This window comes from Salmo salar, chromosome 25, assembly GCF_965601325.2.
Source record: "Salmo salar chromosome 25, fSalSal1, whole genome shotgun sequence".
NCBI classification, from domain to species: domain Eukaryota; kingdom Metazoa; phylum Chordata; class Actinopteri; order Salmoniformes; family Salmonidae; genus Salmo; species Salmo salar.
Window position 1 is genome coordinate 41,857,746 of NC_138315.1, and position 23,987 is coordinate 41,881,732.

Here is a 23,987-nt window from a genome sequence, read left to right on the forward strand (position 1 = left end):
CCTTTTAGATTATGACGGTACCCAACGACCCCTATACGTTCCTGTCGTGTGGGGAGGACGGCACCGTGCGCTGGTTTGACCTGCGCACGAAGACCAGCTGTACTAAAGAGGACTGCAAAGATGTAAGGAAGGAGGGGAAATAAATCAATGTTTATTTTTCTAAATCTAAATTTGTATTGATTTTGAACATAAAACCATCAAACAAAGAACAACAATCAAGACTTTTCTCTTACTTTTTATCTATTATTTGACCTGTGTTTTAATGTCGGCATATTCTGTATCACAACAGTCTGTGATTGGGAGTCCCATAGGGCGGCGCACAATTGGCCCAGCGTCATTTGGGTTTGGGTTTGGCCGTGGTAGGCCGTCATTGTAAATAAGAATTTGTTCTTAACTGACTTGCCTGGTTAAATAAAAATAAAAAATCTGCTTATTTTATATTGTTTTTAAATCATATCATATCACACCTTTTTTTCCAGTTTTTCAGATTTTTAGCCCACGGTGGTGGTGGTGGTGTTGTTTACTGTCTCTTCCTCTCACCAGGACATCCTGATCAACTGTCGGCGGGCGGCGACGTCTATCTCTATCAGTCCGCTGGTGCCCTATTATCTAGCGGTGGGCTGCTCCGACAGCTCCGTACGCATCTATGACAGACGCATGCTGGGGACCAGGGCTACGGGTAACAACCATCTCTGTCTTCTCATGTAGCTCTCCCGGTCTGTCTGTCTGTCTTTGTTGCCTGAATTTCCATCAGTAGATACAGTGAGCTCTATAAGTATTGGGACACTGCCACATTTTTTGGTTTGTTTTGGCTCTGTACTCCAGCACTTTGGATTTGAAATGATACAATGACTGAGGTTAAAGTGCTTTCATTTGAGGGTATTTTCATCCATATCGGGTGAACGTTTAGAAATGTTGTACATAGTCCCTACATTTTAGGGGAACAAAGGTAGTGCCCAATAGAAATGAATGGTAAATAATGTAGTGTCATTTTGGAGTCACTTTTATTGTAAGTAAAAATGGAATTTGTTTTCAAAAGCTTCTACATATAATGTGGATGCTACCATGATTATAGATAGCCCTGAATGTAGCGTCAATAATGCTGAGTGAGAAAGTTAGACGCATAATTATCATCCCCCCCCAGAAATGCTAACCTCCCCTGTTATTGTAATGTTGAGAGGTTAGCATGTCATGGGGGTAGGATTTTTGTGCGTTTTGAACTTTCTCACTCATCACTATTGACGATTCATTCAGGACTATCCGTAATCATGGTAGCATCCACATTATTGTTAGTGTTTAGAAACACATTCTAGGATAAGTTCGTCCTACCAAAGCCTTAACCCTTCGGGAAGAGAAATGCAAAACTGACCTTGGATCAGAGTCTGGAGCCAACTTGATCAAACAAGTGAATTTTGAGTTACGCTATTAATGACTTACTACAACTACTCACTCAACACTGCCCTATGTCATTCCCCATTGCTTGCCTTTGACTGTCTCACTAAACCCCCCCCCCCCCCCCCCCCCCAGGTAACTACATGGGCCGTGGAACGACGGGCATGTGTGTGCGCTTCGTTCCGGCCCACCTGTCCAACAAGTCGTGTCGTGTGACTTCACTCTGCTACAGCGGGGACGGACAGGAGGTGTTGGTCAGCTACTCTTCAGACTACGTCTACCTGTTTGACCCCAATAATGACCAGGCCCGAGAGCTGAAGGGTCCGTCCGAGGAGAGGAGGGAGGAGGTGAGAGGGCGGCAGAGGCACCGCCATTGTGATTTGAGCTAAATATGAGGTGTTTCTGTATGCAAACGGAAGTGACAAATTTGGTTTGGACAGTTCTCCATAAACAAAATATTTATCTTGTATAACCACACTGTTGTGTGCATATCATAAATGATCCTTGTTATTGTGCATACTTGCAGTGTCGGGGTTGAGTGTAGCTGGTTGAGTCTGTTACTGTTGGGTACCATCTGTGATGCGGTACAATGAAACGGCAGGCAGGCAGGGTGAGTGCTGGTCACAGAGATCCACACTGTGCTGCAGTGAGAACAGGCCTCAGGGGAGCACAGGGAAAAGACCACTGCACACAGTCAGGCTAGGATACGTGTGTGTGTGCACTGTGTATGCCCCTCTGTGAAAGTCTGTGTATACCAGGCGAGAATGACTGCCCCCTCTCATTGAAGCCACGGAAGTTCAAGGCCAACCGCGGTACTCGGGCATTTTTTGCAGAAAACTGGACCTCCCCATTATAGTGAATGGCGGTCTTCGTGGTCAATCTTGGCGTAAATTAAACAATGTTTACGAAGACAATCACGGTACTAATAATTGCTTCTAATACACCAGATGTATGTATTTCAACCGATTTATCGCACACAATAAGTTATAAGGATCATTTAGTTGATAGTGGCAGCCTGCAATATTCCGTTTGGCCTTCAAATTAGTTCCTCAATGAGAAGGTGCAGCACTGATCTATCCTGCAACTTCACTTCCTGGAGTAGCTCAAATTATATCTCTGTGAGCTCAAACTGCGCATGTTGTATCCATGAGAGGCCCTCTTAACCGATTTAATTTGGCTTAAGTGAGCTATTGCGTCTTCATAGGAATGAATGGTGTCACCTGGGCAATGACTTTTTCCATGTCACATATACAGTCATTGGTGTATATGTACTTCAGTGTTTTTTTCCCGTACACTCTCTGTATTAAGAACATTAATGGTCCATTTACATGAGTGATTGTGGGATTTTATCACGGTACCATGTTTGTTGTCCATATGGGACTTTGCTGGGAGCAGAAACAAACACATGGCTAGACAGACATACTGCAGGTCTCAAATGTAAGCTACTCCTGCACTCTCAAGCCAAGGTAATGTTGATTGTAAACAGACAGAGCTGGCTTTGTGTGGAGCAGCTCTCACAACGAAAGTGCTCTCAGGGCATCTCCTGTTAATGTGTTGTGTGGTGGAAGTGCTCTCAGGGCATCTCCTGTTAATGTGTTGTGTGGTGGAAGTGCTCTCAGGGCATCTCCTGTTAATGTGTTGTGTGGTGGAAGTGCTCTCAGGGCATCTCCTGTTAATGTGTTGTGTGGTGGAAGTGCTCTCAGGGCATCTCCTGTTAATGTGTTGTGTTGTGGCTGCTGGTGGTGCACTGAGACGACCGAATGACCCTGAGAGGTCAGGGGGAAGAGAGAGGAAGAGGAGAAAGAAAGTTTGAGCGGGATAATTCCATTTAATGGAGAGAAGGGGGGTGAGGGCAAGGGGGGGGGGGGGGGGGGGGGGGCACACTAAATGCCAGCATAGAGGAAGGTGTGGGGGGGGGTGTAAGAAATGTGCTGGATCACGGTCGGATAGTGTGTTCAGCGGTGTCTGGTTTCACCCAGCTCTGCTCCCACATGCCTTTCCAAATACAGTGCCTGGCGCAGGCAATATTCCGCCAACCACCCCACCAAAATAGACCAGGACGGGGACTGTAGGGCCTGCCAAGGAATTTGCCTCTCCTCTTTCTCTCTCTCTTCTGGGCCCTCCATCGCTCTCACCCCTTCCTCTTCCTCCTTTACCCATCATCTTGTTACCCTTGCGACCCTACTTGAGCTCGGGTTCGCTTTCTCCCCCCCTTCAGCCCTCTCACCATCTCACCTTTGTTGTTCTCTCTCTCCTTAGCTGCCCCACCTCTGTCTCTCTCTCTCTATGCAGTTGTCATTCTCTATCTATGGTATCAGTGGAATTTTTTCTCATTCTCCTCCACGTTCTAAATCTCTCTCTCCACTGAAGCTGGCTGTCCCCCTCTTGTTCTGTGCCCAGGGGAGGAGCAGAGGCACCTGTGTTGGGTGACCAGTTCCCTGGCTCTAAGCCTGTTGTCCTGTGTGTTGGAGACAGCCAGAGGAAAGTGTGTAGTGCAGAGAGAGGTGTGTGTGTGTACTAAATAGGACAGTAACAGGGACTGTAGTGCAGAGAGAGGAGTGTGTGGGGGGGGTACTAAATAGGACAGGGACTGTGCCATGTTTTGCATGCTATTTTTAACTGTGCTTAGACTTGACAGACTGTTTTTTTAATGTTTTGTGTGTGTGTCCATAGCTGCGGCAACCCCCAGTGAAGCGTCTTCGTTTACGAGGTGACTGGTCTGACACCGGTCCACGAGCTCGTCCTGAGAGCGAGAGAGAGCGGGATGGTAAGAGTACACAGAATCTCACACACACACATTTTCTCTCTTATTCCCTTTCTTCTCTATTGCCTCCTGTCTCTCCCTCTCCTTCCAAATTTCAATTCCATTAGTTTTTATTGGTAAAAAACAAACAATAACTCTCTCACGCTTTCTCTCTCACACTCACGCTTTGTCTTATTCACACACACCTATATATCAAATGTATTTATATAGCCCTTCTTAGATCAGCAGATATCTCAAAGTGCTGTACAGAAACCCAGCCTAAAACCCCTGTAGAAGCACGGTGGCTAGGAAAAACTCCCTAGAAAGGCCAAAACCTAGGAAGAAACCTAGAGAGGAACCAGGCTATGAGGGGTGGTCAGTCCTTTTCTGGCTGTGCTGGGTGGAGATTATAACAGAACATGGCCAAGATGTTCATAAATGACCAACATGGTCAAATAATAATAATCACAGTAGTTGTCGAGGGTGCAACAGGTCAGCACCTCAGGAGTAAATGTCAGTTGGCGTTTCATAGCAGATCATTGAGAGTATCTCTACCACTCCTCCTGTCTCTAGAGAGTTGAAAACAGCAGGTCTGGGACAGGTAGCACGTCTGGTGAATAGGTCAGGGTTCCATAGCCGCAGGCAGAACTGTTGAAACTGGAGCAGCAGCACGGCCAGGTGGACTGGGGACAGCAAGGAGTCATCATGCCAGGTAGTCCTGAGGCAGGGTCCTAGGGCTCAGGTCCTCCGAGCGAGAGAGAATTAGAGAGAGCATACTTAAATTCACACAGGACACCGGATAAGACAGGAGAAATACTCCAGATATAACAGACTGACCCTAGCCCCCCGACACATAAACTATTGCAGCATAAATACTGGAGGCTGAGACAGGAGTGGTCAGGAGACACTGTGGCCCCATCCGATGATACCCCCGGACAGGGCCAAACCGGCAGGATATAACCCCACCCACTTTGCCAAAGCACAGCCCCCACACCACTAGAGGGATATCACCAACTTACCATCCTGAGACAAGGCCGAGTATAGCCCACAAAGATCTCCGCCATTGCACAACCCAAGGGGGGCGCCAACCCAGACAGGAAGACCACGTCAGTGACTCAACCCACTCAAGTGACGCACCCCTCCTAGGGACGGCATGGAAGAGCACCAGTAAGCCAGTGACTCAGCCCCTGTAATAGGATTAGAGGCAGAGAATCCCAGTGGAGAGAGGGGAACCGGCCAGGCAGAGACGGCAAGGGCGGTTCGTTGCTCCAGTGCCTTTCCGTTCACCTTCACACTCCTTGGCCAGACTACACTCAATCATAGGACCTACTGAAGAGATGAGTCTTCAATAAAGACTTAAAGGGTGAGACTGAGTCTGCGTCTCTCACATGGCTAGGCAGACCATTCCATAAAAATTGAGCTCTATAGAAGAAAGCCCTACCTCCAGCTGTTTGCTTAGAAATTCTAGGGACAGTTAGGAGGCCTGCATCTTGTGACCGTAGTGTACATTTACCAGGTCATTTACCACCTTCACAAGTGCAGTGTCAGTACTATGATGGGGTCTAAAACCAGACTGAAGCATTTCGTATACCTTGTTTGTGTTCAGGAAGGCAGTGAGTTGCTGCGCAACAGATTTTTTTTTTAAATTGAGAGTATTGGGAAATTCGATATAGGCCAATAGTTTTTTTTTCATATTTTCTGGGTGAAGGTTTGGCTTTTTCAAGAGAGGCTTTATTACTGCCAGTTTTAATGAGTTTGGTACACATCCGGTGGATAGAGAGCCATTTATTATGTTCAACATAGGAGGGCCAAGCACAGGAAGCAGCTCTTTCAGTTGTTTAGTTGGAATAGGGTCCAGTATGCAGCTTGAAGGTTTAGAGGCCATGATTAATTTCATCATTGTGTCAAGAGATATAGTACTAAAACACTTTAGTGTCTCCCTTGATCCTAGGTCCTGGCAGAGTTGTGCAGACTCAGGACAACTGAGTTTTGGAGGAATACGCAGATTTAAAGAGGAGTCCGTAATTTGCTTTCTAATGATCATGATCTTTTCCTCAAAGAAGTTAAGGAATGTATTACTGCTCAAGTGAGGGCCATCCTCTCTTTGGGAATGCTGCTTTTTAGTTAGCTTTGCGACAGTATCAAAAATACATTTTGGATTGTTCTTATTTTCCTCAATTAAGTTGGAAAAATAGGATGATCGAGCAGCAGTGAGGGCTCTTCGATACTGCACGGTACTGTCTTTCCAAGCTAGTTGGAAGACTTCCAGTTTGGTGTGGCGCCATTTCCGTTCCAATTTTCTGGAAGCTTGCTTCAGAGCTCGGGTATTTTTTTGTATACCAGGGAGCTAGTTTTTATGACAAATGTTTTTAGGGGTGCGACTGCATCTAGGGTATTGCGCAAGGTTAAATTGAGTTCCTCAGTTAGGTGGTTAACTGATTTTTGTTCTCTGACGTCCTTGGGTAGGCAGAGGGAGTCTGGAAGGGCATCAAGGAATCTTTGGGTTGTCTGAGAATTTATAGCACGACTTTTGATGATCCTTGGTTGGGGTCTGAGCCGATTATTTGTTGCGATTGCAAACGTAATAAAATGGTGGTCCGATAGTCCAGGATTATGAGGAAAAACATTAAGATCCACAACATTTATTCCATGGGACAAAACTAGGTCCAGAGTATGACTGGCAGTGAGTATGTCCGGAGACATGTTGGAAAAAACCCACTGAGTCGATGATGGCTCCGAAAGCCTTTTGGAGTGGGTCTGTGGACTTTTCCATGTGAATATTAAAGTCACCAAAAATGTGAATATTATCTGCTATGAATACAATGTCCGATAGGAATTCAGGGAACTCAGTGAGGAAAGCTGTATATGGCCCAGGAGGCCTGTAAACAGTAGCTATAAAAAGTGATTGAGTAGGCTGCATAGATTTCATGACTAGAAGCTCAAAAGACGCAAACTGTGGGGGGGTTTTTGTAAATTGAAATGTGCAATCGTAAATGTTAGCAACACCTCCGCCTTTGCGGGATGCGCGGGGGATATGGTAACCAGGAGGTGAGGCCTCATTTAACACAGTAAATTCATCAGGCTTAAGCCATGTTTCAGTCAGGCCAATCACATCAAGATTATGATCAGTGATTAGTTAATTGACTATAACTGCCTTGGAAGTGAGGGATCTAACATATACATACACACACACACCCGGATAACTCTCTAATCTTCTCCATCTCCTCCAGCTCTAATCTTTCCCACAGAGCACTGCCTCTCATTGCTAACGGGGCCTATCTCTGTCCACGGGGATCTCGTTAGCTTTAGCTCTCACTGACGCACAGCTTATACCGGGCCCAGTTGAGACTATGATGAAGCTGTCTCTTGCTATCACAGACCTTTATCGATGTTAGGGTATTGTAGAATAAGGAGAAGGGAACTTTTTCCCCACCAGGTCAGCAGTTATAATGTCTGGATGATGCAGTGGATTGGTAGTCCGCTGTTGGCTATTGAGGGACTTATATGGCAAGCAATACCCTGATATCATTAACTCATTCTGGCCCAGGCAGCACTGTTCATACTGTCAGGGGAGTGACACAAGGATTCTCTAGACCAGGAGTCTCCAACATTTCTGTAGCATGAGGGCTACTTTAAAAGAATGAACAGGTGCGAGCTACTAAGCACATTCTTCTCTTCTCTTCTCCTCTCCCCTGCAACTCTTCCCTGGCTCCTTAGTGTACAAGAGAAAGTAGTGCACTGTTTTCTGTCAATATACCTGATAAAATAATGGTTAATAAACAACTAAGGGGGGCCCTTAACCTCCCTGGGCAAGGTAGTCAACAGCCAGTGGAATCGCGTGGCGCGAAATACAAATACCTCATAAATGCTAGAACTTCAATTTCTCAAACATATTACTATTTTACATCATTTTTAAAGACAAGACTCTCGTTAATCTAACCACACTGTCCGATTTCAAAAAGGCTTTACAGCGAAAGCAAAACATTAGATTATGTCAGGAGAGTACCCTGCCAAAAATAATCACACAGCCATTTTCAAAGCATGCATATATGTCACAAAAACCAAAACCACAGCTAAATGCAGCACTAACCTTTGATCTTCATCAGATGACACTCCTAGGATATTATGTTATACAATACATGCATGCATGTTTTGTTCAATCAAGTTCATATTTATCAAAACCCAGCTTTTTACATTAGCATGTGATGTTCAGAACTAGCATACCCACCGCAAACTTCCGGTGAATTTACTTAATTACTCACGATTAACGTTCACAAAATACATAACAATTTATTTTAAGAATTATAGATACAGAACTCCTTTATGCAATCGCGGTGTCAGATTTTAAAATAGCTTTTCGGCGAAAGCACATTTTGCAATATTCTGAGTAGATAGCCCGGCCATCACGGCTAGCTAATTTGACACCCACCAAGTTTGGCCCTCACCAAACTCAGATTTACTATAAGAAAAATTGGATTACCTTTGCTGTTCTTCCTCAAAATGCACTCCCAGGACTTCTACTTCAACAACAAATGTTGTTTTGGTTCGAAATAATCCATAGGGTTACGCGCGGGCGCATTTCGTGACAAAAAAAATAATCTAAATATTCCATTACCGTACTTCGAAGCATGTCAAACGCTGTTTAAAATCAATTTTTATGCGATTTTTCTTGTAAAATAGCGATAATATTCCAACCGGGCGACGTTATATTCATTCATAGACTGAAAGAAAAACATGGAGTCCTTTCGTGGACGCGCACTGCAGTGTCATTGTTCTCAGCCTGACCACTCACAAAAACTCCTGCTGTTTTTCTCCCAGAGACTGCAGAGACGTCATTCCACTTTATGGCGCCTTCTGAGAGCCAATGGAAGCCTTAGAAAATGTATTTTTGATAGAGATGCCCTAGAATTAGAACAAATTGTCAGACAGGGCACTTCCTGCATGGAATCTTCTCAGGTCTTTGCCTGCCATATGAGTTATGTTATACTCACAGACACCATTCAAACAGTTTTAGAAACTTTAGAGTGTTTTCTATCCAAATCTACTAATTATATGCATATTCTCGTTTCTGGGCAAGAGTAGTAACCAGATTAAATCAGGTACGTTTTTTATCCGGCTGTGCAAATACTGCCCCCCCCCCCCTTCTTTCCTCCAAATTGCTACTTTTTTTTCTCTTATTTTTCCTGGTTTTAGATTTATTTTGCTTTTCACACTAAAAATTACAATTGTTCATAGAAAAACAACGGAATTGGATGTTCTGAGTCCATGTCAAGGCATAAAACGGGGAATGGAAACGCTTTAGGAAGTACATCTAAGCAAAGAGATGTAGTCAGTCCACTAATACTAAACATGTGCATTTAACATCAAAACAAACCTATATTTAGTATTTTGATCGCCGATATGTTTTTTTTTAGTTATGGGGACGCCATTTTAAATTACCATAGTAACGACCGACGCCAGTGCGCCACTGGCAGGAATCATCAAATTGACTTTGCTTCTAATACACCATGAATGTACGTGGAGTGTGACTCGAAGGGCGTGTTAGGTGCGGACAACGAAGATGGCAACAACAAGTTGTAATTCAAACATGAACTGTATAGCGCCAGGCTGTATGAATTGGCTCCCAAAAAATGACTCTCGGTAAACTACCATCGGCTGCCCAAGGACGCACAACTTTTGAAGAAGTGGCTCCATGTCCGGAAGAGGAAGGACCTCCCAACTCGAGCTAGCAGGACCTGCAGACAGCATTTCGCTGAGGCAGACTCCGCGATGAAGGGCACTTAAGATGCAGCAACCGGGAGTTTCCGAATGGAAAGGAGTCATAAGCCTACGTTTAAGCCCTCTGCTTGCGCCTCCATTTGAAATTGAGGGTTATGATTTAAGGGTTACCGGCCGACCATCATCAACATCGCAGACTTTGGAGTCAAGCAAAAGCGACTGAACGGAGGAGGCAATGCAATGGAGCCAGAGGTAACGTTAACCAGGCATGTCTGTTGTTGACTAGGCTAGCGTTAGACGTCACTGGACAACTTTGTTGCAACTCTAGTTGAAGATAACTAGCTAACGTTAATTGCGTCTCAAGTGTTTTGTGTAACACCCTCACGGCAAATAACATTTGCAAGCGACTAACGTTAAACTGCAACTAAAATTGGAACACAGTTTATCAGTGTACCACTGTTATTAGATAACGTTAGTTACTGTAGCTAGCTTCCACCTCAGATAGTCAAGTACTGTAATACATTTTGTTGACAGATTTGTTTTTGTAATGTTTTGTTAGCTCCACCTCATTTAGCTAGACTGAAGTTGACATAGCTAATGTTTGCTGACAAATAAATAAATGTCCCTGTATTTGCTGTGTGTGTGTGTTGACATTGTACAAGACAGGTAGCTCGCAAATGGCTACCCAGACTATTTGCAAAGGTTTTCATCCTGGAGGAAATGCAGGAGGCAGAGGAGGTACATGCAAATGCTAGTTTATGCAGTGATTCTTGAATATAACTATAGCCTAATTGATGCCTTAATTGTTTTCTACCAACAGGAAAGAACAGTTAGTACAGCATACAAAACTGACCCCTGGGTGCCAGAGTGTTCCTGTGCTGTGGTGGAGAAGAGGTCCACGGGACCATCACTAAAGAGCTCGGGGCCCAGCTAAATTGCGCTCACGACCATCAGTATACAACCGAGTCCTGCCCATAAAAGCCACAGATTGAGCTGACGGAGAGTGAGATCAGTGAAGATCTTAACTCGCTGTATGAACCTGAGAGCTCAGAATCACAATGATAACAGTGCGAGCCGAGATATACTATCGATCACTTTGGGGGAGTGGGCTGGTGTTCCGAAAATGGAGAAGGAGCAGGCCATTCAACAGCTAATTCAAAGATACACCCATCCATAAAGGGAATCTGAGTGGAATTGTTTATCCACTGATTATTATTTTTATTTTTTAAAAACCTATTTAGTTGGATGCGCTACCTTGTCCCGGTCCTGCTGTTTCGACTCTCTCTCGACCTATGAATGCTTAGCTATGAAAAGCCAACTGGCATTTGCTCTGAGTTGTTGAACTGTTGCACCCTCTATAACCACTGTGGTAATTATTTTGATGATTTAAAAGGGTCTTTTGTAAATACATTTGATTGTTTGCTGTGCTGGATGTCTGAGTGATGGGACATTTTTATAGTATCTGTAACATATTTGGGTGTGTATTTAATCTGCATCTTAACTTCTTAAAGTGGCAATCAGCAGTAGAAACAGTCTCCCTGCTTCTCTTTCGGTAAAAAGCTGAGGGATGGGGCTGGAGAAATGTAACCACTCTCAAAAGCAAGGACTGACCATCCATGATATCAAAATTGTAATCCTTTTCTATGATCTGTTTTCACTACCATGTACCCAGTTCGCTTTGGATAAAGGCGTCTGCTAAATGGCATATATTATTAAAGTCTACTTTGACTCTGCCAACTAGCTGTCCAGTGTAGTTACCTTTCCTTTCCAATAGATGGCAGCCAAAACTAGTTGAAGTCAGTACTCTAGTGACAGGGACACGGGATAAGTGCGCACTGAAAGTAGTTTTTATCTTCAAAGCAAGTTTATCTGGTTACGCTTGAACTTGTTGTTATAGTGGACAAGCTAACTAATACTATTTTTACATAATGCGCAGGCATTAGGTCTATGTCTTAGGCCAGGCTAGATTTACGCTGCGGTCAAAGGCGCTGTATCTCAGTGCTAGAGGCGTCACTACAGACCCTGGTTTGATTCCAGGCAGTATCACAACAGGCCGTGATTGGGAGTCCCATAGGGCAGCGCACAATTGGCCCAGTGTTGTTAGGGTTTGGCTGGGGTAGGCAGGCATTGTAAATAAGAATTTGTTCTTAACTGACTTGCCTAGTTAAATAATGGTAAAATAAAAACATTATTCAATGCCTTTGCTTCTGGCTATGTGCTCCTTACACGAAACCCAAACCGGCTGCGCATGTGTGCCATCATGCATAAATGTTTTTTGTCCCCCCCCCCACACCAAACGCGATCATGACGCGCAGGTTTAAATATCAAAACAAACTCTGAACCAATTGTATTAATTTGGGGACAGGTCGAAAAGCATTAAATATTTATGGCAGTTCAGCTAGCTAGCTTGCACTTGCTAGCTTATTTGTCCTATTTAGCTAGCTTGCTGTTGCTAGCTAATTTGTCCTGGGATATAAACATTTAGTTATTTTACCTGAAATGCACAAGGTCCTCTAGTCCACCAATTAATCCACACATAAAACGGTCAGCCGAATCGTTTCTAGTCATCAAGCCTCCTTCCAGGCCTTTTCTTCTCTTAACTTTATATTGCGATTGGCAACTTTCATAAATTAGGTGCATTACCGCCACTGGCCTCGTTAGTCTTTCAATCACCCACGTGGGTATAACTAATGAGGCGATGGCACATGGGTACCTGTTTCTATAAACCAATGAGGAGATGGGAGAGACAGGACTTGCAGCGTGACCTGCGTCAGAAATAGAACTGATTTCTATTTTAGCCCTTGGCAACGAAGACACTCGTTGGCGCGCGCGTGCAATAATTGAATAATATAGATTTAGAAATGTATTTTGCAACGCGAGCGGTGTAGTCAGCCTGTTATGGAAGAAACGACACACGCAGGGATGAGACGCCATACACCTCGTCCAGTTCTCCCTTGTGTCCACAGGGTGAACTGGCGATAAACTGCCAGCCTGTATGCTCTGCAAACAAAATCATAAGACAAGTTAATATGATACCAAAACTAAATCACAATGTATTTATAATGAGTACGCTCCATTATTGGTTAGAATGAGTTTTCATGAATCATGATGTTGTCTGCGATTTGAACTCCGGTCGTCTAATCAAAAGGTAAATGTGTTACCAACGTGCCAAACAGTGCTGGCGATAAACATCGTTAACCTCTCTGGTGTCATTGGGACGCTAGCGTCCCACCTCGACAACAGCCAGTGAAATTGCAGGGCGCCAAATTCAAACAACAGAAATCACATAATTAAAATTCCTCAAACATACAAGTATTATACACCATTTTAAAGATAAACTTCTTGTTAATCCAACCACAGTGTCCGATTTCAAAAAGGCTTTACAGCGAAAGCACACAATGCGATTATGTTAGGACAGCGCCTAGCCACAAGAAACTATACAGACATTTTCCAGCCAAGGAGAGGACTCACAAAAGTCAGAAATAGCGATTAAATGAATCACTAACCTTTGATCTTCATCTGGTGGCACTCCCAGGACTCCATGTTACACAATAAATGTTTGTTTTGTTCAATAAAGTCCCTTTTTATGTCCAAAAACCACAGTTTAAATTGGCGCGTTATGTTCAGTAATGCATTGTCTCAAATAACATCCGGTGAAATTGCAGAGAGCCAAATCAAATTACAGAAATACTCATAAACATTGATGAAAGATACAAGTGTTATACATAGGATTAAAGATAAACGTCTTGTTAATCGAGCCGCTGTGTCAGATTTTCAAAAGGCTTTATGGCGAAAGCACACCATGCGATTATGTTAGGACAGCGCCTAGCCACAAAACACCATACAGACATTTTCCAGCCAAGCAGAGGACTCACAAAAGTCAGAAATAGCGATTAAATTAATCACTTGCCTTTGATCTTCATCCGGTGGCACTCCCAGGACTACATGTTACACAAATGTTCGATAATGCCCCTCTTTATATCCAACAACCTCAGTTTTGTTGGTGCGTTTAGTTCAGTAATCCAAAGGCACAAAGCGTGCTCTCAACACCCAGACGAAAAGTCAAAAAAGTACATTAAAAGTTCATAGAAACATGTCAAACGATGTTTAAAATCAATCCTCAGGTTGTTTTTGTCATAAATAATCAATATTTCAACCAGACAAAAGCTTTGTCAATAGAAAAGGAGAAACAAGAAAGGCACGCTCCTGATCATGCGCTTGACTCATGTCTGGAAATTTCCACTATCCGCTCATTGAAAGTGCTGTATCTCCCTCATTTTTCAGAGTAAAAGCCTGAAACAATGCCTAAAGACTGGCGACATGTAGAAGAAGCCATAGAGATCGTGAACTGGGTCCTAAGTCTTTGTATGGTGGATAGGCTTTCAATGGAAAAACAGCCTTTCAAAATAATAGTACTTCCTGGATGGATTTTCCTCTGGTTTTTGCCTGCCATATCAGTTCTGTTATACTCACAGACATTATTTTAACAGTTTTGGAAACTTTAGAGTGTTTTCTATCAAAATCTACCAATTATATGCATATCTTAGCTTCTGGGCCTGAGTAGCAGGCAGTTTAATTTGGGCACGCTTTTCATCCAAAATTCCGAATGCTGCCCCCTACCCTAGTGAAGTTAAAGGATACTGATTATATACACTGCTCAAAAAAATAAAGGGAACACTTAAACAACACATCCTAGATCTGAATGAAAGAAATAATCTTATTAAATACTTTTTTCTTTACATAGTTGAATGTGCTGACAACAAAATCACACAAAAATAATCAATGGAAATCCAATTTATCAACCCATGGAGGTCTGGATTTGGAGTCCCACTCAAAATTAAAGTGGAAAACCACACTACAGGCTGATCCAACTTTGATGTAATGTCCTTAAAACAAGTCAAAATGAGGCTCAGTAGTGTGTGTGTGGCCTCCACGTGCCTGTATGACCTCCCTACAACGCCTGGGCATGCACCTGATGAGGTGGCGGATGGTTTCGTGAGGGATCTCCTCCAAGACCTGGACTAAAGCATCCGCCAACTCCTGGACAGTCTGTGGTGCAACGTGGCATTGGTGGATGGAGCGAGACATGATGTCCCAGATGTGCTCAGTTGGATTCAGGTCTGGGGAACGGGCGGGCCAGTCCATAGCATCAATGCCTTCCTCTTGCAGGAACTGCTGACACACTCCAGCCACATGAGGTCTAGCATTCTCTTGCATTAGGAGGAACCCAGGGCCAACCGCACCAGCATATGGTCTCACAAGGGGTCTGAGGATCTCATCTCGGTACCTAATGGCAGTCAGGCTACCTCTGGCGAGCACATGGAGGGCTGTGCGGCCCCCCAAAGAAATGCCACCCCACACCATGACTGACCCACCGCCAAACCGGTCATGCTGGAGGATGTTGCAGGCAGCAGAACGTTCTCCACGGCGTCTCCAGACTCTGTCACATGTGCTCAGTGTGAACCTGCTTTCATCTGTGAAGAGCACAGGGCGCCAGTGGTGAATTTGCCAATCTTGGTGTTCTCTGGCAAATGCCACACGTCCTGCACGGTGTTGGGCTGTAAGCACAACCCCCACCTGTGGACGTCGGGCCCTCATACCATCCTAATGGAGTCTGTTTCTGACCGTTTGAGCAGACACATGCACATTTGTGGCCTGCTGGAGGTCATTTTGCAGGGCTCTGGCAGTGCTCCTCCTGCTCCTTCTTGCACAAAGGCGGAGGTAGCGGTCATGCTGCTGGGTTGTTGCCCTCCTACGGCCTCCTCCACGTCTCCTGATGTACTGGCCTGTCTCCTGGTAGCGCCTCCATGCTCTGGACACTATGCTAACAGACACAGCAAACCTTCTTGCCACAGCTCGCATTGATGTGCTATCCTGGATGAGCTGCACTACCTGAGCCACTTGTGTGGGTTGTAGACTCCGTCTCATGCTACCACTAGAGTGAAAGCACCGCCAGCATTCAAAAGTGACCAAAACATCAGCCAGGAAGCATAGGAACTGAGAAGTGGTCTGTGGTCCCCACCTGCAGAACCACTCCTTTATTGGGGGTGTCTTGCTAATTGCCTATAATTTCCACCTGTTGTCTATTCCATTTGCACAACAGCATGTGAAATTTATTGTCAATCAGTGTTGCTTCCTAAGTGGACAGTTTGATTTCACAGAAGTGTGATTGACTTGGAGTTACATTGTGTTGTTTAAGTGTTCCCTTTATTTTTTTGAGCAGTATATATTGCGCTCCTACCCACTACTGATATTAACCTTTTAAACAATTTATAATCAAGCAAATTACACCAATTATTTAACTGGCATATCGGCTGCTGACTGGTCAAGTAACCTCTTCTACCAGGAAGTCCTTCATAACGATTAGTGACACGTCCAATAAATACATCACCATTCAGGCAGACTGACAGGAACCTCTGACTGGATGTAATACAGCCACCATCCAGACAGACTGACAGGAACCTCTGACTGGATGTAATACAGCCACCATCCAGACAGACTGACAGGAACCTCTGACTGGATGTAATACAGCCACCATCTGCTGGGATTTTGTGCTGTAGCGACCACCATCTCTTACATCTCACACACACTCATACTCTAGACATTATCTGGCAGCATCCCCACTTACACCAGTTTGTGTTTGCCTACGCCGATCCACTAGCTGAGGTGTTTCAGTCGGCATATCTGTGTTGTTACTGCTACGAGAACTATTTGATCTGGGGCAACGATCGGCTCGCCTAGTTAAAGGTTGAATAAATAAAATAAAAACGATCGTCTCAAACATGAACGGCTTCAGTAGGTTTATTGGCTCCCTAACTAACATTATTTCATTCTGTGTAATTAACTCATTCTCAGACTCTGAGCTTCTCGGTAATTTCAGACATTTTTGGGAGTTCCAAAATGTTCTCCTGCCAGTGATGCAACAATGCCAATATGTTGATTTACAGTTAGCTGGCGTTCTAGCTAGCTGGTGTTTCCATTCGCCTTTATTTCACATCAGAAAACACATCTTTTTAGGTCTGGAAGAAAACTAGCATTTAGATTTTCGAGTGTAATTCCCCCTTTTTTAATTGCGCATCTAGTGATTGAGGAATGTGCCAGTTTAGCAATGCTGCTCAAATTTCATAGCAAGTTTGCAAATAACTAATAATGGATACAAATGATATGCTTACTCATGATATACTTCTGCCAGGTAAGCCTACTTTGCAGTTAACATTTAATTGAGAGGGTTTTGGGGGAAGTATTTCTGTTAACCCACATGATTAACTGGCTAAACAGAGTGATGGAAATAATTAGCAGATATTGTGTTAGGTTTGGCTTTTTAAGCCAATAGTGGTTAACCAGGGGTGGGATAATGTTGATTAGATAGTAGCTGGGAGCTTTCTGTGTCTGATACTTGAGATTTGTTTATGACAGTTTGCGGTGGAGTATTGCATGTACTTTCAGAATTGTTTGGCGAGCTACTCATAGGTGGGCTGTGAGCTACTGGTAGCTCACAATCGACCTGTTGGTGACCCCTGCCCTAGACAGATGGTAAAGCGGGCAACAGTAACTTTGTGGGTTTTCAATGGAATGTTGTGCTGAGAAATGCCAGCCAGTCGTGTCATTCATGCTAACTCAGGCTCTGACCTTTCACCCCCCCCCCCCCCAGGAGAGCAGAGTCCCAACGTGTCGCTGATGCAGAGGATGTCGGACATGTTGTCCCGCTGGTTTGAGGAGGCCAGCGAGGCCCAGGGCAGCCGGGGGACCACGCGCCCTCAGACACGCCCTACAGGTGAGACACTGGGACAGGGTAGTGGTTGGCCCGTTGCCACATATCTATAATTAGACCTTATTTATTTGGGCTGCATCAGTGTTTTGTTTATGAAAGGCAAAAAATACAATTCAATACAACAGATTAGAACTTTATAAAAAGACATGCTTCAGAAAAAACAATAAACACATATTTCCTGCATCTCCTCCAGGCACTCTTCCTCGCATAGAGGGGGCCCCCACCATCCCAACACTCCCTACAATACCCCCTCCACAAGCCGTCAGAGCCTTAGAGGGCTCTGTGGAAATGGAGGCCTCCGCCGTCAACCCTGTACCTGTACCCCTCTCCAAGTCCACCTCCTTCTCAGGGTCATCGTCAACGGTTACAGCACATCCTCCGTCAACCTCCTCATCCATGGAAGGCTCGGTGCTTCCCTCATGCGCCCTCACCTCCTCCCCAGATTCAGAGCAGAGGAGTCAGGCAGACACTGCTGTGACCTCCACGCCAACACCCACCACAGAGGCCGCACTGTCCGGTAAGAGTCGCGTAGAGAGAACACACACATACACTGAGTACTTCAATCAAAACTGACATAATAGCTCTCCAGTCCACTAAGATACAATTTTTCCCATAAGAGGGCCGAGTAATTGTCATCGTATTTGATTTGAGGAGAGCCAACAGGTGATTCACAGTTAGAGTTCTAAAGGGAGTGTATATTACTGGAAACTTTATACGTTTACCAGGAAACTACCAGAATATTCAAGTATAAATTACCAAAGTTAGATTAGATTGTCATAGATATTCTGTTAATTACCTAAATTCATGAAGATTCCTCTGACTTTTGTAAATTACCGGTCACTTTCCAACCCTACTCACAGTAAACTGCCACTAGCAGGACATAACGTGTGTGTGTGTGTGTGTGTGTGTGTGTGTGTGTGTGTGTGTGTGTGTGTGTGTGTGTGTGTGTGTGTGTGTGTGTGTGTGTGTGTGTGTGTGTGTGTGCGCGCGCGCGCAGACTATGGGAGTGCGCGCGCAGACTATGGGAGTGTGTGTGGAAGCTGTACCACTCAAGCAGCTGCCTTACCCTCTCCTTCTACTGTTTCCTTTATTTTCCTTTATTGCCTCTCCTCGTCTTCCTCCTTGTCCCTCTCGTCTCTCCACCTCTGTCCCTCTCGTCTCTCCACCTCTGTCCCTCTCGTCTCTCCACCTCTCTGCCTCGTCCCTCTCGCCTCGCCCTCTCGTCTCTCTGTCCCTCTCGTCTCTCTGTCCCTCTCGTCTCTCTGTCCCTCTCGTCTCTCTGTCGTCTCTGTCGTCTCTCTGTCCCTCTCGTCCCTCCACCCCTCTGTCCCTCTTTCCCTCTGTCCCTCTCGTCCCTCTTCCCCTCTGTCCCTCTCGTCCCTCCACCCCTCTGTCCCTCTCGTCCCTCCTCCCCTCTGTACCTTTCATTTCTCCACCTCTCTGTCCCTCTCGTCTCTCCACCTCTCTCTCTCTCTGTCTCTCTCTGTCCCTCTCGTCTATCCACCTCTATGTTAGAGTACGGCCCTCATCGGCTGCCGGTAAGTTTAGTGTGTAGGCGCTTGCAGCGGCTGCTCCTGTTGGCCGACCCCCCAGGACAGAGTCAATCCTCTTCCTCCACCGCAGGCACTGAGAGCCAATCACAGGGGGCTGTTGCTGCTGCCACCAAGATGGCCCCCCCTACAGGTTACAGTCACTCCCCCATTGCTGACTATACATTTTCTATAACTGGGCTAATAACTCACTAACTAGCAAAGGATATGTACAAATGTGCACACGTGGCTGCATGCAGCTCTTGCTTTGATCTCAAAACAAGGGCAATTACTCATGACCGCTCATGCTGTAAAATCAATCCAGTTCAAAGTAAATGGCACAGATCCATATATGGCAATGGTCTATTTGCATATTGGCCTACTGCAGCTCTGATTGGTTATGGCGCACCGGTTTTTGTAGAGTACTGGCTGAATCGTGCGTGTCAATGTAATAAAATCATACTCCGATTCGTTCTGCCTACAACAAAATCTCTTGCATAGTTAGTTTTGTTTCGGTATGTTGCATTGAAAATTACTAATATTGCGTTGATTCGATCACAATTCCCACAGTAAAGAAAAATGTTGATAGTGTTCACTCAACTTTCTAGAGAAATTTCCCTGTTAAGTTCTTCTCTGCACCAGCTGATATTTCTTCTGCGCGGCAGTCACGGGGGAGCTGCGCACCCGCTCATGCACCATAATGACAAAGCAAAAACAGTTTTTTAGACATTTTTGCACATATATTAAAGATAAAAAACTGACATTTACATAAGTATTCAGACCCTTTACTCAATACTTAGTTGAAGCACTTTTGGCAGCGATTACAGCCTCAAATCTTCTTGGGTATGACCCTACATTCTTGGCACACCTGTATTTGGGGAGTTTCTCCCATTCTTCTCTGCAGATCCTCTCAAGTTCTGTCAGGTTGGATGGGGAGGGCCGCTGCACAACTATTTTCAAGTCTCTCCAGAGATGTTTAATCGGGTTCAGGTCCGGGCTCTGGCTCGGCCACTCAATGACATTGAGACCTGTCCCAAAGCCACTCCTGCATTGTCTTGACTGTGTGCTTAGGGTTGTTGTCCTGTTGGAAGGTGCACCTTCACCCCAGTCTGAGGTCCTGAGTGCTGTGGAGCAGGTTTTCAAGGATCTCTCTGTACTTTCCACCGTTCATCTTTCCCTCGATCCTGACCAGTCTACCAGTCCCTGCTGCTGAAAAACATCCCCACAGAATGATGCTACCACCACCGTGCCTCACTGTAGAGATGGTGCCAGGTTTTCCTCCAGGCGTGACGCTTGGTATTCAGGCCAAAGAGTTCAATCTGTGTTTCATCAGACCAGAGAATCTTGTTTCTGATGGTCTGAGAGTCCTTTAGGTCTGAGAGCTGTCATGGTGGTCTGAGAGCTGTCATGTGCCTTTTACTGAGGAGTGCCTTCACTCTACCATGACGGGCTGATTGGTGGAGTGCTGCAGAGATGGTTGTCTTTCTGGAAGGTTGTCTTTCTGGAAGGTTCTATCTCCACAGAGGAACTCTGGAGCTCTGTCAGAGTGACCATCGGGTTCTTGATGCTCACTCTGACAGAGCTCCAGAGTTCCTCTGGAGATGGGAGGACCTTCCAGAAGGACAACCATCTTCGGGTTCCCTGACCAAGGCCCTTCTCTCCCATTTGCTCAGTTTGGCCGGGTGGCAAGCTCTAGGAAGAGTCTTGGTGGTTCCAAACTTCCATTTAAGAATGATGGGAGGCCACTGCAGACATTTTTTGGTACCCTTCCACAGATCTGGGACACTGTAAAGTCCATGGAGAATAAGAGCACCACCTCCCATCTGCCCACTGCACTGAAGCTAGGAAACACTGTTACCACCGATAAATCCACAATCATTTCAATAAGCATTTTTCTCCGGCTGGCCATGCTTTCCACCTGGCTACCCCTACCCCGGTCAACAGCCCTGCACCCCTACCCCGGTCAACAGCCCTGCACCCCCCACAGCAACTTGCCCAAACCTCCCCCATTTCTCCTTCATCCAAATCCAGATAGCTGAGATCCCCAAAGATTGGAAAGCTGCCGCAGTCATCCCCCTCTTCGAAGGGGGAGACACTCTAGACCCAAACTGTTACAGACCTATATCTATCCTAACCTGCCTTTTATAAGGTCTTCAAAAGCCAAGTTACCGAACAGGTCACTGACCATTTCGAATCTCACCGTACCTTCTCCGCTATGCAATCTGGTTTCCGAGCTGGTCATGGGTGCACCTCAGCCACGCTCAAGGTCCTAAATGATATCATAACCGCCATCGATAAAAGACAATACTGTACAGCCGTATTCTTCGACCTGGCCAAGGCTTTCGACTCTCAATCACCACATTCTTATTGGCAGACTCAACAGCCTTGGTTTCTCAAATGACTGCCTCTCCTGGTTCACCAACTACTTCTCAGACAGAGTTTAGTGTGTCAAATCGGAGGGCCTGTTGTCCGGACCTCTGGCAGTGTCTATGGGGGTGCCACAGGGTTCAATTCTCGGGCCGACTCTTTTCTCTGTATGCATCAATAATGTCGCTCTTGCTGCTGGTGGTTCTCTGATCCACCTCTACGCAGACGACACCATTCTGTGTACTTCTGGCCCTTCTTTGGACGCTGTGTTAATTAACCTCCAGACGAGCTTCAATGCCATACAACTCTCCTTCTGTGGTCTCCAACTGCTCTTAAATGCAAGTAAAACTAAATGCATGCTCTTCAACCGATCGCTGCCCGCACCTGCCCGACCGTCTAGCATCACTACTTTGGACGGTGCTGACTTAGAATATGTGGACAACTACAAATACCTAGGTGTCTGCTTAGACTGTAATCTCTCCTTCCAGACTCACTTTAAGCATCTCCAATCCAAAATTAAATCTAGAATCGGCTTCCTATTTCACAACAAAGCATCCTTCACTCATGCTGCCAAACATATCCTCGTAAAACTGACTATCCTACCGATCCTTGACTTCGGTGATGTCATTTACAAAATAGCCTCCAACACTTTACTCAGCAAATTGGATGCTGTCTATCACAGTGCGATCCGTTTTGTCACCAAAGCCCCATATACTACCCACCACTGCGAACCTGTATGCTCTCGTTGGCTGGCCCTCGCTTCATATTCGTCGCCAAACCCACTGGCTTCAGGTCATCTACAGTGAGGGAAAAAAGTATTTGATCCCCTGCTGATTTTGTACGTTTGCCCACTGACAAAGAAATGATCAGTCTATAATTTTAATGGTAGGTTTATTTGAACAGTGAGAGACAGAATAACAACAAAATCCAAAAGTTGATTTGCTTTTTAATGAGGGAAATAAGTATTTGACCCCCTCTCAATCAGAAAGATTTCTGGCTCCCAGGTGTCTTTTATACAGGTAACGAGCTGAGGTTAGGAGCACACTCTTAAAGGGAGTGCTCCTAATCTCAGCTTGTTACCTGTATAAAAGACACCTGTCCACAGAAGCAATCAGTAAATCAGATTCCAAACTCTCCACCATGGCCAAGACCAAAGAGCTCTCCAAGGATGTCAGGGACAAGATTGTAGACCTACACAAGGCTGGAATGGGCTACAATACCATCGCCAAGCAGCTTGGTGAGAAGGTGACAACAGTTGGTGCGATTATTCGCAAATGGAAGAAACACAAAAGAACGGTCAATCTCCCTCGGCCTGGGGCTCCATGCAAGATCTCACCTCGTGGAGTTGCAATGATCATGAGAACGTTGAGGAATCAGCCCAGAAGTACACGGGAGGATCTTGCCAATGATCTCAAGGCAGCTGGGACCATAGTCACCAAGAAAACAATTGGTAACACACTACGCCGTGAAGGACTGAAATCCTGCAGCGCCCGCAAGTCCCCATGCTCAAGAAAGCACATATACAGTGGGGAGAACAAGTATTTGATACACTGCCGATTTTGCAGGTTTTCCTACTTACAAAGCATGTAGAGGTCTGTAATTTTTATCATAGGTACACTTCAACTGTGAGAGACGGAATCTAAAAAAATCCAGAAAATCACATTGTATGATTTTTAAGTAATTAATTTGCATTTTATTGCATGATATAAGTATTTGATACATCAGAAAAGCAGAACTTAATATTTGATACAGAAACCTTTGTGTGCAATTACAGAGATCATACATTTCCTGTAGTTCTTGACCAGGTTTGCACACACTGCAGCAGGGATTTTGGCCCACTCCTCCATACAGACCGTCTCCAGATTCTTCAGGTTTCGGGGCTGTCGCTGGGCAATACGGACTTTCAGCTCCCTCCAAAGCTTTTCTATTGGGTTCAGGTCTGAAGACTTGCTAGGCCACTCCAGGACCTTGAGATGCTTCTTACGGAGCCACTCCTTAGTTGCCCTGGCTGTGTGTTTCGGGTCGTTGTCATGCTGGAAAACCCAGCCACGACCCATCTTCAATGCTCTTACTGAGGGAAGGAGGTTGTTGGCCAAGATCTCGCGATACATGGCCCCATCCATCCTCCCCTCAATACGGTGCAGTCGTCCTGTCCTCTTTGCAGAAAAGCTTCCCCAAAGAATGATGTTTCCACCTCCATGCTTCACGGTTGGGATGGTATTCTTGGGGTTGTACTCATCCTTCTTCTTGCTCCAAACACGGCGAGTGGAGTTTAGACCAAAAAGCTCTATTTTTGTCTCATCAGACCACATGACCTTCTCCCATTCCTCCTCTGGATCATCCAGATGGTCATTGGCAAACTTCAGACGGGCCTGGACATGGTCCCGTGTGGCTCAGTTGGTAGAGCATGGTGTTTGCAACGCCAGGGTTGTGGGTTCGATTCCCACGGGGGACCAGTACGGAGAAG

General features: G+C 45.3%; 1 protein-coding gene and 1 long non-coding RNA gene across 6 annotated transcripts in view; both read left to right on the plus strand.

Annotated features, from left to right (window-relative positions):
• Positions 1–23,987, plus strand: part of LOC106586745 (DDB1- and CUL4-associated factor 6) — a 62,847-nt gene that overhangs the window by 16,368 nt on the left and 22,492 nt on the right. For 3 of the 5 annotated variants that reach the window (XM_014174319.3, XM_014174320.3, XM_014174321.3), the window contains exons 5-11: positions 9–122; positions 544–679; positions 1,528–1,739; positions 4,066–4,159; positions 17,505–17,627; positions 17,818–18,141; positions 19,140–19,307. In XM_014174319.3, coding sequence (XP_014029794.2) covers positions 9–122; positions 544–679; positions 1,528–1,739; positions 4,066–4,159; positions 17,505–17,627; positions 17,818–18,141; positions 19,140–19,307 — 1,171 coding nt within the window. The remainder of the gene's footprint in view (positions 1–8; positions 123–543; positions 680–1,527; positions 1,740–4,065; positions 4,160–17,504; positions 17,628–17,817; positions 18,142–19,139; positions 19,308–23,987) is intronic. The other 2 variants (XM_014174323.3, XM_014174324.3) reach the window with 1 other exon arrangement.
• On the plus strand, positions 4,168–12,053 carry LOC106586747 (uncharacterized). Its single transcript, XR_001324245.3, has 2 exons — positions 4,168–10,105; positions 10,674–12,053. It is a non-coding gene; the product is annotated as an uncharacterized LOC106586747 (long non-coding RNA).